The 17209-nt window shown below is 36.8% G+C and overlaps 1 protein-coding gene across 2 annotated transcripts in view; it reads right to left on the bottom strand.

Annotated features, from left to right (window-relative positions):
• The window catches only part of Lmbrd2 (LMBR1 domain containing 2), a 53581-nt gene that overhangs the window by 28386 nt on the left and 7986 nt on the right, over positions 1–17209 (bottom strand). The window contains exons 2-6 of one of the 2 annotated variants that reach the window (XM_028767627.1): positions 13770–13999; positions 13425–13522; positions 11378–11473; positions 6888–7055; positions 5896–6106 (exon numbers count right to left, since the gene is read on the bottom strand). In XM_028767627.1, coding sequence (XP_028623460.1) covers positions 5896–6106; positions 6888–7055; positions 11378–11473; positions 13425–13522; positions 13770–13943 — 747 coding nt within the window. In that variant the 5' untranslated portion in view covers positions 13944–13999. Of the gene's footprint in view, positions 1–5895; positions 6107–6887; positions 7056–11377; positions 11474–13424; positions 13523–13769; positions 14000–17209 lie in introns of those variants that run through there. The other variant, XM_028767626.1, reaches the window with a different exon arrangement.

Below are 17209 nucleotides of genomic sequence, written 5' to 3'. Positions count from 1 at the left end.
CTTCATTCTGGCCATTCTGCCCATGTCCTGAGAAGCTAGACAAGACTAAAAAGAAATGGACTACTTTAATTAATTATTTTATTTATTTATTGTAAACACAATATATGTGAACTTAGGCAAGGCTTTGGTTTCATATGTAACTTCCTTTCACATGTGCATATAATGTGTTTGGTGAAATCCATCCCTCATTCACACTAATTCCTCCCTTATGCTTTCCACTCTTTCCTCCTAACTTCAAAGGTGTTTGAGTTTTTTAAAATCCACTGAGTCCACTTAGTGTTTTCTGTATGTACAGGGAAATATGGATACCTATGGGAGTATGTGTGTAGCCTCTCAGGAACCGTATCTTTGAAGAAAACAGACTCCCCTTATCCCTGTGGCCATGAATTATCAAAATAACACCTCAGCTATGGGTGACTTGATGGCTCCTCTCCCATTCATGCTGGAATTCTGGCCAGTTTGACCTTACACATGTGATCACAGCTGCTGGGAATCCATGTGGAATAATTCCTTTGATGGTGGAAATTTCAAGACAGCATAACATTCAAGTTATGTCATGGCTATTGCTCATTGTTTTTATTCAGCTCTACAGTGAGAGATTAAAAAGATATGGATTGGGTTTGGTGAAGATCAGTACGTGAACTATAAAGTTAAAGGAACTACAAAGAAGATCTGAAAACAAGAAACCCTCCACTGAAGATTCGGTGAAAATGCAAACTCATTTAAAAACAGAGTCTGAACTATGAATGTCACTAAAGAGGTTTCCTACTCCAGAAGAACAGTCTATGCAGACAGAAACCATAGCAGCTATGATCCAAAAGGGCGGGGTTTCATCTTGACCTGGCAGCAGAAGATGGCTATTTCATCCACATGATAAAGGTTAATAGACATGAAGGATGGAAAAGTGAGAGGGCTCTAGAGGCTTGTGCATAGCTTCCAGAAGGCTACTGAGGACAGGCAGTCTCCAACAGGGTCAGAGCCCCTGTAAGAAGGCCCTACAGGGCCACTTGTAGGAAACAGTGAAGGTGAAGGCTAAATTAAAATGGAAACTCAAGGATGCTGTGCTGGGACCACGGGAGGTCTACCAAGGCAAGCACTGGCATATACCAGACAAATCCAAGAGACTAAGTGTGTTACCAGTGGCAGAGCTGGAGGAGAGAGCTCTTTGGGGCCCAGATAATTCTATTACAAGCCCCAGATGCCTAACACAGAATTATAGGATTTAGCATTTTCCCAGGGTTATGGTCTTGCTTTAATATAAACTTTCCTTACTATGCCCCTATTCTTTCCTTTGGGGGTGTGACTGTTTAATCTACACCATCATATGTTAGAAGTATGCACTTCTTTTAGGATGTATAGGGACTCACATTTGAAAAATTGCTCAAGACTCAGACGAGACTCTGTACTTTCCATTTTGAACACTGCTGAAAACGTTAAAGACTATAAACATTTATATATTTATTTTATATATATTAAGTACTTATATTTAAATATAAAGACTATATTTAAAGTTAGACTTAGTGCATTTTGCATTATGAGATGACCATGAGCTCATGGGGATAAGAGGTAGACGGTTATGGCTTAAGAGTGATATGGTTGGCATCGCGTTGACAACGGGTAGACTTACATTGATTGTCAACTTGACAAGATCTGGAATGACTTTGGAAACAGATCTGTGAGCATGTCTATGATAGACTTTCCACATTAGATTAATGGAGGTGGGAAAACCCATATTAACTTAGACTGAATACGTAGGAGAATGTAAGATGAGCAGCAACAGTCTTGTTTCATCTCCCAACAGTAGACCCAGCTCCTGTAACCACACCTTCGTTGCCATGATCCCTTCAAAGTATAAGCCCAAATAATCCCATCTTTCTGTAAGCTGTTTTTGTCAATTATTTTATCACAGTAATGAAAATAGTAACCAATGCAACAAAGTATTGTCAATCAATTTCACTGACAAAAGGTCTGGTGATAAGTGTTTTGATAAATATTAAAAGGCATAAAGAGATAGAGGAAAAAGCCCAGTGGGTAAGGTAATGCCATATAAACATGAAGATCTCAGTTCATCTCCCCAGAACCCAGGCAAAAAGCCAGGGAATGAGGTGCTCTCTTGTAACCCTAGGACTGCAGAAGTGCAGAGAGGGGGACCCCTGAAGCTCACTGGCCAGCCAGGCTGGATGAAACAATGTGCTTCACATTCAGAGAGAGACCCTATCTCAAAAAATAAAGGTTGACATCAATCAACAAAAAATATGCAATACTCAGCTTGGGCATCCAGATGTGTACACATATGCACAAACATCATTACCAAGTAAACCACTCAGAGAAAGGAGAGGGAAGAGGAAAGAGTGGGCTAGGAACAGAGTCATTGGAATTAGTATTTCCTAGGAATCACAATATCCTACAATTTTTGTGAATTAAAATGGTGGAATCACTGTTCTATAAGCAGCAGCAGGAAGAGGAGGAGAAAGAGGAAGAGGAAGAAGAAAAGGAGGAAGAAGAGGAGGAAGAGGAAGAAGAAGAGGAAGAGAAGGCCCTGTAAAAATAGAACAAAAGGAACTTTAAAAGAACATTTGTAGTGTTAGAGAAAAGCTTTAAGTGATAGAGAATGAAAAGCAGAGAAACTATGATATACTAAGAAAATAATGAAAAAATTTATATACCAGAGTCATCTTAGTATGTGAAGCATTCTTGTTAGCAAACAGAAAAAAGAAATGAGAATTCAAAATAGAACTGGCCTATAAATATGTAGAAGAATATTGAAGCTCCCAAGAAATGGCAAATTCCAAATGAGATTTTTTTATAAAATTATAAAACATTTATATTATGTAATAAAGTAAGATTGTAGCAAAACCAATATCATATACAGTAAAATGTGATGTGTTTGGAGAGTAACTTTCCAGTAACCATGAAAATCAAATAAATGCATACTCTGAAAAATTGATACCAATAACACTGTTCTTGTAAGGGACTCAGTTTATAGAGGAAAACAGACAATTAAACAAAAAAGATATAGAAATGCTATAAAAGCAAAGCACAGGACATTCTGGATGACTACAGTTTAGTTTAGGCATCTTTCTGATGAACTGATCATTTAAGTGAAACAGAACAAAATGAGTAAGACTCAGTCAACTAAAGGGAAAACAAGACTATTCCAAAGAGGGACAAGGACAGTGAGTACAAGTCTCCAGACAGAAATGAACACACTGTATTAGAGAAAAAGAACAGCGTGACTACAGAGAAAAAAATGACAATAAATTCCTGGTTACCATGTGATCTGAGAAACATTCCCAAAACCTCCCAGAAATCTAACTAGCAATTAATTCTGAGCTATGTTCATCCTAGATGCATGACTGGCAAGATTAGATTTCGTTTTCATTTTTAGATTTTTGACTTATTTTATTTTTAATTTTTGTGACAAAAATTATATAGCTCAAGATGGACTTGAATTTGCTACATAACTCAGTCTGGTTTGAAATCATCTCCCTCACAGACCTGGGATTACAAGCGTTATGTGCAAAGATATCCAGATCACACTTGGATTTTCAAAAGGTTACTTTGGATGCTACTACATTGTATTTTTCCATTTATAAGTTTCTTTAAAGTTTGTAATTGGCACACATTTATTTACTTCAAAAATTAACTACATAATCTGACCATATATATAAAATTTATGTTTTTCTTGAAATTACTTAGCTACATTAAATAAAAGCATGAACAGAAACAATTAACTTTTCATATTAGCTATATATCTGTTATAAATTTAAGGTTTACTCAACAGTTAATTTTTAAAGTTTGGGAGGATCTAAAAGCTTGTTTGGGAGGCCAATGCTTTAGCTGCTAAACTGGTATTTGATTAGAATCTTGTTAGCTATCAACATTCTAGCAATTCTTCAAATCCCTAGTCAAATTTATTTTTCTGATCTCTCTCTAGATTTTGTGAAGCCTCTCCATAATAAGCACTTCAAGCATACTTTTATCATACACTCTAAGGGAATGTTTGATCCTCTACTCTAGACAGTTAATACAGTCATGAGCATTGTGCTATCTATGTAGGACAGTTATTTTTTTTAAACAATCCACTAAACAAGAATTCTGTCAACCAGACATGGTGGTACAGGCCTGTTATCTTACACTGGACGATATAGGGAAATAGCAAGATCCTGACTCAAATAAAAACAGAGAGAAACACCGAGAGAGAGAGAGAGGAGAAAGAGGGAAAAAGGGGAAGAAAGGAGGTAGGGATGGAAGAGGGAGGAGAAGGGAAAAGAATAGGAAGGAATAAGGAGGTGAGGAGAAGGGAATGAAAGGCAGGAGAGGGGAAAGGATGCCTTCCTTTTTATACATGACTTTTTCTCATAAAACACATTTAAATCCTACCACTTTCAACATATGAATAGTATGCTGAAATAACACACAAGGCATAAATGCCAGGCTTTAATTTTCATGTCTTATTCCTAAGGGTTCCTATCTAATGACAGAAAATCTATATCATTCAGACACTCTTGGTTCATCTGAGCTGGCCCAGTAAGGTAAGCATGTAATCCCACAACTACTCAGGAGGCTGAGGCAGGTGGATCACAAATACAAAGTGAGTTCATAGTCTAGGTACCTTTGAGAGACTGATCACTATCTCAGGTAGAGGGGTTGGGGGAGATGGGGGAGGCTGGGGGTATAGTACACTGGTATGCAACCAACAGGTGTATATGATAAACTCACTTCAATCCCTAGTACTGTGGGAAAGCAAACAAAAGACCCCAAAACAACACATTTGACATGCATTTGTTGAAGAAACAGTAAATCAACTGACAAAATCTAAATTCTTTAAATCTGCAACAACTTAATTTAATGCCAACTTTTGGGCATAACACTAACAAAAACTACTTTCTTTCATCAAATGCGAATATTTTATCAAGTATAAATCTTCAAAACTTATTTTTTTCAGAAGTTTCAAATGATATGTCTACTGAATAAATATAAAAATTTTCATTATGGCTCTCAGAAGATACCTTGTTGCTTTGTTCTAAGATTTTGAGCCTCTAGATCTATGAGGCAATACAGGTGCTTGAGCCACGCAGTCTGTGGTACTTTTACTATAGTAGCCCCATGTTGCTCATGTAAAAGGCTTCCTGAGGAATGTTGTTTCTTAACATCAGAAAATGCAATGAGTTGAGAATAAAAGGTCCAGAGACAGACAAGAGGATAACAATTAGGAATTGGGGGTCATCAAAGTAAACCAAATCTAGTATTCTTCACCTGTTCTCAGACTGACATACAAGCTTGCTCTCATTCACCTATGTGGAGCCATGAGTTGCCTTCAGCCCACAATCACCAAGCCTGTACAACAGAGACCACATGACAACAAAGTCTCAAACATTTACCACCTGGATCTTCATATTTTAAAAATATAAAAGGGTCATGGCTGCTGTTAAAGTGTGAACTAAAATTAAACTCCCTGGCTCTCCTCATTAGCTGTGTATACATAAGCAAGTTATTTAAACTCCCAATACCTCATTTTCTTCATTATAAAATGGGAATTAAAAAAATCTCTTTTGTAAAGTTGTAAGAATTAAAGTTGAGTCTTGAGAAACGAGTTTGCACTGTGCTAGTCTACTTAGATGCGTGTTTTGAGATCTCCAACAAGAAAATAAAACTCACAAGGAATCAGAACATAGAAATGTTGAACAACTTTTCAAATTAGGTGTTATTAATGAATAAAAGAAATGATAGCCTATTTTAGCATTTACTATCATAAAATAGACATCTACCACAAAAATTAAAATGAAGCAAAATTCACTGACAGAACATGGCACATTTGTAGTCAAGAGAACAGTCAACAGAGCAAGAGTTATAAACCACGATAACTGCTTTTGTAGGATTAAACTTGCTTACCTCCATTACATCCTCCAAATTCTCTTCTGCATCTGCTTTCTCTGTCATCAGTTTGGCTGCCTTAAAGTAAGTCTTCATAAGCAGATAGCCCCTTTTGGCTCCATTCCAGTATGACCGAGGAATTTCCACCAAGCCATACCCCAGTAATAACACGAGGAGAAACAGACCCCATGTGTTGGCAGCAGCTATCCCAATAGTCTGAAGTTGGTTCCTAAGAAACAGAAAATATAAACAGATAGCTGATATAAATACGCTTTTATATAAAAATATAAGACTAGTTAGTAGTAAATAAAATTTCAGAAAACTGTCATAGAGAATAAGTATGATTTTATATGAAGAAATTTACACCACTTTCCAGGCCCAGCAGATAATCTGTATGTTTGAATGGAAAGACAGAGTGTGACAGTAAAAACAGACTTCAATATGGGAAACACTGCTTCCTCCACAGAAAACATTTTTCCCTTCCTTAATCAAGATGAACTAAGAGAGCCCTGTAAACAGTTAACTTGTGTTATGGTTTACCTACACCAACAATGAGACCTAGCCCTACTCTTCTACACAGACACTTTAGAGTAATATATATATATATTAGAAACTATATACACAAGATGAATTTTAACATTGAAATACCTGAGTTTAAAGTAACATTAGGAAAACTATTCTCCAAACTAAAATAAAGAAAAAGAAAAAAATTTAAGTCCTAGTGGGGGAAAATTCATTTTTAACCATTTATAAAATTTAAAATTCTATAAAAACCATTGTTGTTTATCACAGCATTATTAGTCAAAACATTAGCCCAACATCTAATAGTTATATTTAAAGATGGCATCCTGGATTTTCTTAATAAAGTGCATTATTCAGATACCCTTTGAGGGTATTTATGAGACATATATAATGTGGTGTATGTGTTTCCTTACTTGCATGTGTTCAGTAAAAGTCAATTCAAATAGTACAAACATACACAACAGTGTTATAAAGACTCCTTTTCTTACCATTCTAAATGCAAACGTGGGTTTACAGCTACGTAAATTAGAAATGCTCCAAATATCAGTAAGTAAGTTCCATAATAGATTGCATTCTCAATCAGGGCTGTTTTTATCTTTCCAGTGATGGAAAAACCTCCAGATCTTGCATATGATTGCATAAAAGGTAATAGAATCCTGGTTGGATGAAAAATACATGATCAAAAACTCAATTGTGTGGCTGTTGAATCTAAAATACCCAAAACATACAAATCTCAATGTATAATTCTCCCCAACAAATGTTTTATGAGTAAGTACATGTTTATGTTAATACTGAATGAACTATGGTAAATTATTATTTTTAATATTAAATTTTAGGAAAAAACAGAGGTCCTAAAGCAGGAGACAGCAAAGGAGGCTGCAATGACACTCAGACTCAAATAGTGTAAGTGACTTCACATCCTCTAAAAGGTCTAAAAATAGCCCTTAGAGCTGCATAAGAGGCCAGGGTTGTGGTACAACTGTAATCTTAGTACTCGGAAGACAGAAGCAACCTTGGCTACATAGACCTAGATTCAAAAACAAAGACATAAATAACAACATTATCCCTTTAGACTCACTTTGGACTATATAAGAATAAGAAAACATTGATTTTTTTTTTAAGCAAAGGATTGCAAGAGCACACTCACACTCTTCCTGCCTCAGTTTCAAATGCCAGCTAAGGGCTCAGGACATCATGTGTGTGTGTCCTTCACTGAAGAAAACACTTTCCAATGTCTGGTTTCCTAAGACTTCAGCATAGAAAACTAATTGAAAGCAAACAAAAATGCAAGTAGTTGGGAAGGTTAAAGGTAGTGGTCCAGGTGAGAGCAGGACAAGTGTGGTAGTTTGAATAAGAATGTCCCCAATAGGCTCATATACTTTAATATTTTGTCAGAAGGGAGTGACACTGTTTAAAAGGATTAAGAGGTGTGGCCTTCTTGGAGCGGGTGTGGTCTTGTTGGAGGAAATGTGTCACCAGGGGTGGTGGGCTTTGAGGTTTCAAAAGCCCAAGCCAGGCTCAGTGGCTTACTCCCTTCCTGTCACATGTGCATCAAGATGTAGAACTCTCGACTACTTCTCCAGCACCATGTCTGCCTACCTGCTGCCACACTCCTCACTATGAAAATGGACTAAGCCTCAGAAACTGTAAGACAGCCCTAATTAAATGCTTTCTCCCATAAAAGTAGCTGTGATCATGGTATATCTTCACAGCAATAAAGTGCTGACTAAGACAAAAAAGAAGACTGACTGTCAAGCTAATGACTGAAAGTATATAAGAGACAATACAAAACAGCAACAAGAACACAGGGTAGTTGTCATACAAGTTTGAGTTCAGAAGACTGGAGAGACAGATTTTGGAGCTATCAGGATGTTAACAGCAATAAAATAACATCTGCAGATTAGACCTGGTGAAGCAAGTGCATCAAGTACAAAGAGAAAGAAACTTAGACTGACCTGAGAAAGAGGAGGAGGAACCAGTGAAGAAGACTAAGACAGAGCAGTAAAGAGGCATGGAGGAAAACCAAGGAGTATATGACAAGAGGAAAAGAACAAGAGGAAAGTATTTGAAAGTGGAGGAGAGAAAACCATAAACTAAATGCTGTCAAGAGGTCAGGCATGTAAAGGATTTGCATATGTGAGTAGATGCAGGAGTGTACTGAAGGGTACTGCTGACTGAGGAAGGAATACATTAACTGAGCAAATGGAGAACGTGTACTTAAGAGGTGTATTATAAACTATGGTATATGCATAAAGCAGATGCCTCCAAGAAATGAATAAGAGTACCAGAACAATGATATGTACAAAACTGTGTAGATAAATCTCCCAAGTGTATATGAACAAAGGGCATGGGGGAAAGCATGCTGTGTAAGTCTTTGTTTATAGATTTCTAAACACAACAAATCAATCTATAGTGATGGAAGTATAAATTGTGGTTACTCTTTAGGATAAGGAATGTCTAGAGAAGAACATGAGGAGAACTCCAGGGGTGTTGTAAGTGGCCTGCATCATTGAGTACTGGTATATGGACTCATCCACTTCAAGAATGAACTTAACACAGTAAGTGCAAATTTTTTGTAAGATTTCAACTTCAGTCTTTTTTTTAAAGTCTTCTAAAACAATGGTCATAATAATATTAGTGAGGTTGAGACTGGAAAAGAATTTGAGCTAAGAGAGACATTTTAAATAATATACTTGTATGCGAGAGATTCATTTATGTGCATAGGGGTACTGTTTTATATGATGAGGAAATTATGTTGTCAAAACAGAAAGCTGTAAGTTAGTAACAAAAGCTTAAGGAGATAGGTTCCTATTTTAGAAAGTGGGGGTAGCATAATAAGAATGAATCTTCCATCCCTGGAGGGCAAGGAGAAAGGACTGATAAATAGATATTTGTGTTGATAAGATATAGTTGCCACGTGACAACTTCTGTGCAGCACAGTAAGTCATATGCCAAGAATAAAGGTGGTATTTTAGAAGGACTAGAAAAGGGTCACATCAGACTTAAGTTTAGAAAGTGAAGAGAAAGACAAATAAAAAAATGAAAATCTGGCAATTTTGAGGATATGGGTGAGATTATTTAGAATAAACTTCCAAAGACACTATTCTATTTCGTTTTGTAATCTTCCTCTTGCAGTGTTTGCTATATTCAGTTTGATAGCTTAGTGTCCTGCAGAGTATCTAAGGAAGGATCAGAAGGCAGAGGGTAACTGGAGTCTAGAGCACAGAAGGAAGACAAAGCTCGATGGGTAGAAAACAGACTTGGAGTACAGTCCTGGTTATTAAAGCCACAATTGTAACTGATGGTATCTCACACACAGGCAGGCAAGATGACAGGACACAGGGATCAAGGGAAGAGCAACATTAGGAACTGGGTCACAGAAATCAGGGAAACATCCATGAAATGATGAATGTATGAATGAAATGAGAATGTATGAATAAGCAGGCAGGGCTGGAGGCTGGACCTCCATTACTACAGACCCTACACATATAGGGAATAAGACTTGATTATCTGAGCTGGATACAGCCTGGAAACTTCTTTCCTTCAGTCTAGAATCCTCGAGAAAATTCACACAAGCTGACAAGAGAGGGAAGCAATTTAATAGTCCTACTCAGCTACAACAAACGCCTATGAACCACAACAATAACCAGCATGATGAGATATCTCTACTAGTGTAGAAAACGGCACTCACATTTGTTGATGGGAACTAGCAATTGTCTAAATGAACTTAAGGTCCACACAGGGAGGAACTGAAAACCTATCCAGCTCCCTAGGACTGGTGAGGACATACACATTCGAGAAGAATCTACTTCTGCCCTGTTGCTAAACCAGCATAGCTCCTTACTATATTCTAAATCTTATAGCCACAGGTCAATGTGGCTACCATGCCTCTCTTTACAGTAACTGGAGACCATCCCAGAAAACACAAGAGGGCACAATGCAGATGGAGAGACTGTTGGGAGCACAGCCCCGACACAGTACATCCCAGGGCTTACATCTGTGTCTCGGGGCCACTGTGGAAGAGGAGAGATTTTAAGAGGCAGAATATCAGCAAGTCTGTGAAGAAACAGTCTCTCCTAGAAATAGCTGCATAAATAAAACTGGAACAATGACAATATTAACAGACACATTAACATAGAAAGGAGAAAATTTTGTAGGGTCCTACCTCTAGAGCAGTGGTTCTCAACCTTCCTAATGCTATAACCATTTAATGCAGTTCCTCATGTTTTGATGACCCCTAATCATAAAATTATTTCCATTGTTACTTCATAACTGCAATTTTGCTACTGTAATGAATCATAATATAAATATCTGCTCTTCAGGACATATGATCTGTGCCCCTATGAAAAGGTTGTTTGTCCCGACCCACAGGTTGAGAACCACAGGTTCTTGCTCTAGGCTAAGAAGGTCACTAATGACTGCTGGGAGAGGGAGAGTTAGCCTCTTCCAGGGATGAGCAACCTTACTGGTTGTTCAATGCAGAATGGGCAGCCCTGAATCCATATGTACACTAAGAACAAAAACTGATTCTCTGTACGGAACAGTAATAGTCAAGTAAGTAGAGGCTATCAACTTGAGAGTGGGGGTGTATGGGATGGGTATGAAGGAGGGCATTTGGCATAGGCTGGAGGCAGAAAAACAAGAGAAGTTATATAATTCTATTTCAATATAACACTTTTTACAAAAAATGAAGAAAGGAAACAAGGAAGAGTGGTTCCTTCATAAAAGCACTTTCATGAGTAACAAAGCTGAATGAGGACCAGACTGAAGGTCAGACAAGAAAGACAGCAAGTAAGGAAACAGTCACAAGAAAAATCTTCATTTTTGTTTTCTATTTTTGTGTGCTTTCCCCCCCTCTTTCCTTTCTTCTTGTAAAAATGGGATACTACATCTCAAAGTATTAAGGTTCATTAAAAATTAATCCTTTAAAAAAAAAATTAATCCTTTAGCCAATAATGCAGCCTTCACTGCCACTTACCATGTTAAAAACTGAGATGTCCAATAAACTACCCTCCAGAAAATTGGCATGATTCCATCTGGGATGTAACTCCATGGCTTGAAACACGGAGGCTGTCTATTCAATAACAATTTAAAGTCAATTGATTATAAATACCAACTTCTTAAATGAAAGTATAAACAAATTTGTGAGTTTGTATGCATCAATTAATAATTACTGATTAAATCATATCTCACAGAAAATTTAAAAATCAAAGCTGCCAAACCAAACACCATACACGAAAGGAACAAAACCACTCACTCTAAAAAGGAATGTCATTTACACTTCCAATTCCCAATGTATTCTTAGGTATTTAATGAAAGGAAGACATAGTATTTAATTAACTGACTGTTAATATGAAAATCTTTTTAAAAAATGGATGTATGGAATCAAATACTTAACAATTATACTTAAAATTATACTCATCCATTTGTAGGGCTCGCTATACTTTGTCTTTTATTGTTAGATAGGAGTGAAGGTTGGAATGGGAATTGAACAGGAATTCAATAAAAGAAAAAGTTATCATTGCTGATGCTAGTTAAATTAGACACTCTCATCAGCAGTTAGCACCAGCATCTACACACAATTCTGTTCAGATTTTTTAATGAAAAGTCTCTGATGACAACTTCTATTTTAAAGTTTTCTAGTCTATGAGACTATTCTTTTAATTCAAGGACTTCTAAATACTCAAACTCTTACTGGTGTATATATAGCTTTGAAAGGTGATGAACATTTTAGTGATTCAAAGATGAGCACTTGACCTTTACTCAAGTCAGATGTTTTTTGCACGTGCATGTGCATGTTCATGTGTGTGAAAGTACATGTGTGCGAGAAGGTCAGAGGCCAGCCTTGGGTGTCATCCTCAGGAACACTATTCCACCCTTGAGAGAGTCTTCTGATTGGCAGAAGCTCATCAATTTGGCTACACTGGTTCACCATGTACATGAACATGGTTACACCATGTTCAGCCTTTTTATGTGGACTCTGACAACCAAACTCAGGTCCTTATGATTATTAGCCACGTACTCTATTTACTCAGTCATCTCACCAGGCCCTAGAGTTTCCTCTGAAACTATATGAAGAAGCACATAAATACTACTCAAAGCACTAACACAAGCTTCCTGTCAACATGAATAAGTTTCTTATATGGAAATTTAATAGGAATTCAATATAACATTTGGAAATCGCTTATTCCTCATGTGAAATTATGTTTCTTTTAAACATTGTGTTTAACTATCTCTCTCTTTCTCTCTCTCACCCTTCCTCCCTCTCCTTTTCCCTCTCCCTCTCTCTTTCTGAGTGTGTGTGTGTGCGCGCGCGGTGCATTCTCGGGTGCCTGCAGAAGCCAGAGGTTGTGTCAGTTGTAAACTGCCTGAGATGGATGCTGGGAATTGAACTCGGGTTCTCTGCAAGAACAGCAAGTGTTCCTAATTGCTGAGTCACCTCTCAAGTCCCTATGATGTTTCTTAAGAATGTATAATACGAGAGAAATACCCTATATTCATAATAATCTTGCTTTAGTTTTTGTTTGGGGATTTTAAAAACAAGGTCTCTCCCAGGCTAGTTGTAAACTTCTCATGTAGGTGAGGCTAGCCTTGAACTTTTGATGTGCTGAGATTACAAGTGTATAGCACCATGCCAAACTCTACTTCTGTTAACTCTTATAATTTGGATGAAATGGAAATGTTCTTTCTTTATAGATGTATTCATGGTGCTGAAAGATGAAAATGTTCATGACTCTTTTTTAAAAAGACAGTTTGAGAAGAATAAGATGTTTTAGATTTTTGTAAGATGTAGAAACAAACTAAAACTGCCTTCTTTAAGTTTCTCATTAAGTACTATATTGTGTACTGATGTATATTTAAAGTGTATTATTAACAATGGAATATAATAACTATACTATAATGAATGAAAGGATAAATAATAAGGAATAAGGGAAACTTTATGAATATAAAATAAAAGTGGTGAAAATATCAACTGCATTATTGCAATGTTTATATAGAACAGGAAAGTAGAAACAAAGAAATACCTTGGAGCTGGAGTGACAGATGCATACACTCCCGTAACATTGTTATTTTCAGGAGGGCTGGAATTTGCAGCAGCATGCCTACATCGGTTATATATTGTCTAAAGAATGAACACAAGGTTTTATAATGAGAACCAAGAATTCACCAAGTACTTAAAGGATATTTCATAGTCTACCTATTTTCCTGGCTATACTGTTTAACAGCTAAATTCTTAAAACAGCATTTAAATACAAAATGTAAGGATAACATCTATAATTTAGTCACTTTAAGAAAGCAATATTCAAAACATATTCCAGATTGTATGACTACAACTGTCTTTTAAATTGTATCTCAATTTCGCCTCTTACCGTACTAACATCCAGTGGCAGTATGAAGACAATAAGAAAGCAGAGATACCAAGCAAGCAGTGTTCCGATGATTACAAGTCGATGCTGTTTCTTAAAGTCTCCATATCGATGCAGGAGGAACAATGCCAGAAAAAAGACAAAAACAATCTCAAGTCCTAAAGCTGCACCGCTCATTATTGAGTGTTCGCAGTCTCCAGCCAAACTGACTCATGGAGACCTGTGGACCATATCTGTTCAATTCAAAAAGAAGAGAAAGAAACATATAGCATTAACACAGAAAACAACAATTTGGAAATTTTACAATTAGCTATTTAATATATAACAAACTCTTTGGAAAACTGTCATATAACTTTACACTGGGGTTTGAATAAAGTGAAATATCAAGTCTTTTATAACTTACTTCTTAAAGTACATTTCTGAAAGTTTACAAGCAGGCTGAGTGTGCTGCCACACCTTTAAGGCTAGCACTTTGGGTGCTGAGAAAGGAGGATGATGAGTTAGAGGCCAGCCTGGACTATACAGCAAGACTCTGTCTGTCTCTAAATATAAATAAAAATTTCTTTAGGGAAAATAGTATAAAATAAAAGCCATCCTTGTTTTTAATATATTAAAATTAAGAAATTCTTAATACTAAGATATGAACAGTTTTATAGGCATAATGTTATCGTACACTGAGTGAAGAGTATCCTTGTATTATTCAAATGCGGATTTCTCTGCCCCAGTGTCTGGCTGGACATGGCATTCTAACGCTTAGTCTAATATCTTCGGCTTCAATGTTGTATAAACATTGGTCCTCATTTAATCTCTAGCTTGCCAAAAAAAGGTCATCAGCCAGAATCTGAATAGAGAGCAGAATGGGGTTGGACTTCTGACCCCAGCCAGAGGAGAGGGGTGGGGGGGGAATGGAGGGAATGAGGGAGAGAGGGAGAAGGAGGGAGGGGAGGAGGGAGGGAAAGAGATGGGGGGGAGGATTTGCCAAGAGAAGAGCATGCAGGTGACATCATAGGAACATACCTGGAACAGAGAGCCAGAGAAAAACTAAAATGCAAGTATCTCCACAATTTTGGCTGAGAAGTAGCCATATTAGCTTAGAGGATTAAAATAGACTAGTAAGTGTTCAGCTATTGTGCCGTAAAGCTTGAATAAATAAATCTTACAAGATAGCAGGAATAAAGAAATAAAGAAAAAAAAGTATCACTTTTAAAATTCCATTAACACAGTTTTAATATATAATTTGAGTATGTTTCTTAATGTTATAAATGTTAGCCAAATATTTAAATTATTTTTAACTTAAAAACTTTTTTACATACAATATATTTTGATCATATTGTTTCTCCTCTCCCAACTCCTTGCAGATACTCAATCTCACCATCTACCCAACTTCATGTTCTCTCTCTGCAAAGATCATAAAACAAAAAAACAAAATAGAAAAACTGGAAGATAAAAATACCAAACAAAAGGTGCATACACAGAGAGAGAGAGAGAGAGAGAGAGACAGACAGACAGACAGACAGACAGACAGACAGACAGAAACAGAGAGACAGAGACAGAGAGAACAAAAAGCACGGGAGTCCATTTGTGTTGGCCAACTACTCTGGGGCATGAGGCCTGCCCTGGAGTGTGGTTGATGTATCTAATGACATTTCATTGGAGAAAACTGGTTTTTCCTTTCCCAGCAGGTATCAACTACAAATAGTTTGTTGGTTGGGTGGGTGTTTGTAGCAAAATATTTTATAGAAGTAAGTTAACCTAGAAAATTAGATATTAAGTTTATCTTAGGAAGTTAGACATTTAATAAAGTTTTCTAAGATCATCCATAGCCAAGAATTTAACATTTTCTGAAAGCAGTCACCACCAGAAAGATTCAACAGTAACTTCTTTGAAACATTATTATCCTTTCCTGGTTTGTCAAACTTAACTTTCATGATTTAAAGTTTGTTATAATCTGCTTTACAGGTTATCATTTCCCACTAATCTGCATAAATCTTACTTTCTCTTTAAAGAGCTACTTTTATATTTTATGTACAAAGAAGATGCTGCCGCTGTTACTATTACTGTTAATTATTATTATTTTATTACTGCTGCAAAAGGGTCTTACTATCTCGATCACACTGGTCTGAACATCATAATATAGCCAAGTTCGGCTCATCCATCTGCTACTGTGAATGACTTGAATGTTGAGATGACAGGCATATCCACCATAGGTGGTCTTACCAATGGATAACGAAGTCATTTTGGTTTTTCTAAGGTTTTAAGACATAGTCTTGCTATGGAGCCCAGGCTAGCCTCTAATTCATTATATAGACCAGACTTGCTTTGAACTGGTAACTCTGCTATTTCCACTTCCTCAGTATTGAGACAACAATTTTTTTCTGTTTGGTTTGTTTCAAATAGGGTTTCATGTAGCCCAGTCAGTTCTAGCAAGAATGACCTTTATTTAATACCTCTTGCCTTCATTTCCCAAGTGCTAGGATTACAGGCATGTGCCACCACATCCACCTGGAAAATATTTTTTGATTGTAAATGTATAATACAAACAACAACAAATGATTTTTAAGTTAAAAAAAAAAAAACCAAAGAAGCTACCTGAAGATAATACACGATTCTTTTCCACCCTGAATCTAGAGCTTGTTGGTCTGGCTAAGTGAGCTGGCTAACAGCTTCAGAGACTCCTGTCTCTGCTCCCGTTCCCCATCAATAAGGTACAGGCACATGCACTTCGCCCAGCTCTCTGTGGGTTCTCAGGTCCTCAGGCTTGTGTGTCAGCACTTTCCGTGTTCTCAGCTCCTCTCTTTATTTGTTAACTGTACCTCTGTACTGCCCTCTGTAGTCGACTCCCTGAGAGAGACATCTCTAAGGTCGTGTCTGGCATATTTGAAATATCTGTGAAAATAATGACTGATTACACAAATTTTACTGTTTTCTTCAGTACTTAACACTATTATTGCTGAATTCAAAAGAAATCTGAAACTTGCTACAGTAAATTTTATAAATTAATTTCTCTGCTTTGTACCTTATCAACTACTATTAAAAAATTTAAGTACCATATTCTAGGAAAAACCCCACGTACCTCAACCATTTTTAAGACAAGCATATATTAAGTGACTAGGTGAAAGTGCAAGAGGAATGTGCTGAAGAAACCTAGGTCCATCTTTACTATCCAGCTTTTAAAACACTGTCACTCAAGGAAAATGAATCAGTTTTCTCTAAAGGAATGTCGCTGGGATATCAACCACATCCCAGGACAGGCTCCATGTCTAAGGAAACTCATTTGGTTTGTTTTTGTTTTCGTGTGTGTGTGTATGTGTGTGTGTGTACTTTTTGTCTCATTTGCTTTGTTTTGGCTTTTGGGGACAGGGGTTCTTATTGGTCTTTTACTTGCTTTAATATTAGTTTCTGTTAGTTTGCTTCCTTGGTTTTTGTTTATTTGTTGGGGGGGG

Source organism: Grammomys surdaster, unplaced genomic scaffold, assembly GCF_004785775.1.
Source record: "Grammomys surdaster isolate TR1022 unplaced genomic scaffold, NIH_TR_1.0 174, whole genome shotgun sequence".
NCBI lineage: Eukaryota > Metazoa > Chordata > Mammalia > Rodentia > Muridae > Grammomys > Grammomys surdaster.
The sequence above is the reverse complement of the archived record's forward strand: the minus strand, read 5'-3'. Positions and strand labels throughout refer to the sequence as shown.